Below are 2,827 nucleotides of genomic sequence, written 5' to 3' on the forward strand. Positions count from 1 at the left end.
TTTCTTGTAATGAATTTTTTTTTTTTTTCAGTGATGGCGTACTATTTTTTATACTATCTTTTTTTTATATATATTGGTATTGTCAGCCAACCGATGAATAAATTGTAAAATATTAATGTGAAAAATCTCTGCACCTCTTCGAATTTTATTTTTTAAAAGATAAGGAGATAAATGATTTCAAATTAATCTTTTAACTCTCTAACTTTTGTCAAATTTAAATTTGAATAGCCAACAAAATAAAATTAATTGAAAACTCTACCTCCGTACTCCGAGTGCGATTATTTTGACTCGAATTAATGCCTTAAAAATTTGAAAAACAGACCAGCACATTGAATATATAAAATGTGCCTGTATATACATCACACCCTGCCAATCACGGTGTTGTAATAATTGAATCATTGATCAGTAAATATATCTTATTGTCCTTTTCTCATGCGCATGCATCATTACGAAGTCATGCTAACAGTGTTGTTAGATTGTAACTTGTTAGATTATAACAAATCATATTTGCAAATATTCACATGAGGAGTCAAACATGCTTGCATAAAGTTAGTCCACATTTGCGAGCAAGCGTGATTATATATAATGTGCTTCTCTATTATAGTGTATGATCAATCAGGCAAGCTTAATTTAATTGATCATCAGTATCTATGGATGCGAATCAAGATCTAGGAGCAAAAGAGTTGTTTCAAGGCCAAGCTCAACTGTATAAGCTCATGTTTAATCATTTAAGCTCGATGTCACTCAAGTGCGCGATTGAGCTAGGCATAGCGGATATAATTCACAGCCACGGACGGGCCATCACTCTTTCTGAGTTGGTCTCGGCACTTGATATTCAGCCTACAAAAACGACTGGTTTATTCAGGCTCATGCGCTTGTTAGTTCACTCGGGCTGCTTTAACAAAACCAAAGTCAATGGACAAGAAGAAGCATACGGGCTCACAGCTGCTTCTACTCTGCTCATCAAAGACAAGCCCTACTGTTTATCACCAACTGTTTCAGTATTTCTTGACCCATGTTTTGTCGCTGCATTTCAGTCTTTAGGTAGTTGGTTCAAAGGGACTGAGCTCACGTTGTGGGAAACTGTTCATGGAATCAAGTTCTGGGAATTTATGAATCAAAACCCTGGAATAAACCAGCGGTTCAATGAAGCAATGGCCAGTGACACTGAAATACTGACAAGCTTTGTTGTCAAAGCCGAGTGCAAGCAAATCTTTGAAGGGTTGGGCTCATTGGTTGACGTAGGAGGTGGCAACGGATCGCTTTCCAGAATCATCTCTGAAGCATTCCCTGGCATCAAATGCACTGTACTCGACCTCCCGCATGTTGTTGCTAACCTGCCTGAGGCCGACAACTTGAAATACATAGCAGGTGACATGTTTCAGTTTATCCCTCCGGCAGATGCCTTTCTCTTCAAGGTAAGATCCAATTTTAAAAATTTAAAACAACTTCTTAACCGTTTTCGTAAATACCAGATGATTTATTTCAATTGTTCTGTGTGCAGCACACATATCCGGACGTTAGAATCTTACAAAATCAGGATTTGAATGATCCAAATCAGATTTAAAGTAAAAGAAAAATGCTACACAACTCTAAATTTAATTTAACATTTGGATTTTACAGAATCTAGAAGTTTAGGCTTTAGCATGATCATTTACGTAGTCATTCTCTAGTGTGGTTACCCTCATTTTTTCGAGTGTAGATTCGAAGTTTACCATATTGGTAAAGGCTTGTATAACATTGAAACTTATTTTTTCATAACTTATATGTATATGTATTTATATGTGCGTGTGTGTGTTTATAGGCGGAGTAGTAAAGCGTTTTATCTACAACACTATAAAATTATTTTACAATATTTAAAACAACCAATCTGCATTCTAAAAAGTATGATTTGTGTATGTGTGCGCGCATAGATAGATAGATAGACACACGCACGAACTGGGATTTTATTAAAAAGAAAAAGTATATTTTAACTAAAATGTCAGATCAAACAACAGAACTGCACTATAAGTAGTGGATATTAATTAAATGAGTGATTGGCATGGTTGCAGTTGATTTTTCATGGATTAGGTGATGAGGATGGGTTGAAGATACTGAAGAAACGCAGAGAAGCAATTGCAAGCAATGGTAAGAGAGGAAAGGTCATAATAATAGATATTGTTATCAATGCAGAGGAAGAGGAACCCGAATTAACCGAAACAAAGTTCTTGTTTGACATTTTGATGAGCGTTAACGCTAATGGAAAAGAGAGAACTGAAAGTGAATGGGCAAAGCTATTCTCCGACGCTGGTTTCAGTCACTACAAAATAACACCTATATTTGGCATGAGATCCCTCATTGAAGTCTATCCATAAAGAATTGAGTAACCGTATTCCCGCAAGTCTCTTGTACTGCTTGATGGAATAGCAAAGTTTCGTTCAAGATGTATGCGTAGTAGTTGAAATGTCTCGTAATGACTAGAAAATGAGGTGACACACGGGTTTGAATATAGGATGAGTCACTCAATTAAAATGCTATAGTCTTTTGGTATGGAAACTTAAATATCCTAGACCACCCTTTAATATATTAAGAATAAAGGATTAGTGTGTACCGTGTTATATTGCATTTTTATATTGTTTCCAGCATCTGCTCTTATGTTTTATCTTTACTAATTAAATTACGATCTTTCTTAAGTTATTGTGTTCCCAAAACAAGTAACTGCAAAATAATTTATATTGTTACTTTGGATATCTTCAATTAGGTTGTACATTAATGATAAATGATTCAAAATTTATATTTGCAATGTAAGTAAAAAATAATAATAATTTGTAAAAAAATTAAAAAAGCA

The 2,827-nt window shown here is 34.7% G+C and overlaps 1 protein-coding gene across 1 annotated transcript; it reads left to right on the plus strand.

The window, feature by feature from the left end:
- Window positions 1-624: 624 nt before the first annotated feature.
- Window positions 625-2,615, plus strand: LOC18032881 (trans-resveratrol di-O-methyltransferase). Its single transcript, XM_006420579.2, has 2 exons — window positions 625-1,418; window positions 2,052-2,615. Exons 1-2 carry the CDS (start codon window positions 651-653, stop codon window positions 2,352-2,354), a joined length of 1,071 nt encoding a protein of 356 aa, XP_006420642.1. The 5' UTR covers window positions 625-650; the 3' UTR covers window positions 2,355-2,615.
- The last annotated feature ends 212 nt before the right edge of the window (window positions 2,616-2,827 follow it).

Source organism: Citrus clementina, unplaced genomic scaffold (genome assembly GCF_000493195.1).
Source record: "Citrus clementina cultivar Clemenules unplaced genomic scaffold, Citrus_clementina_v1.0 scaffold_9, whole genome shotgun sequence".
Lineage (NCBI taxonomy): Eukaryota > Viridiplantae > Streptophyta > Magnoliopsida > Sapindales > Rutaceae > Citrus > Citrus x clementina.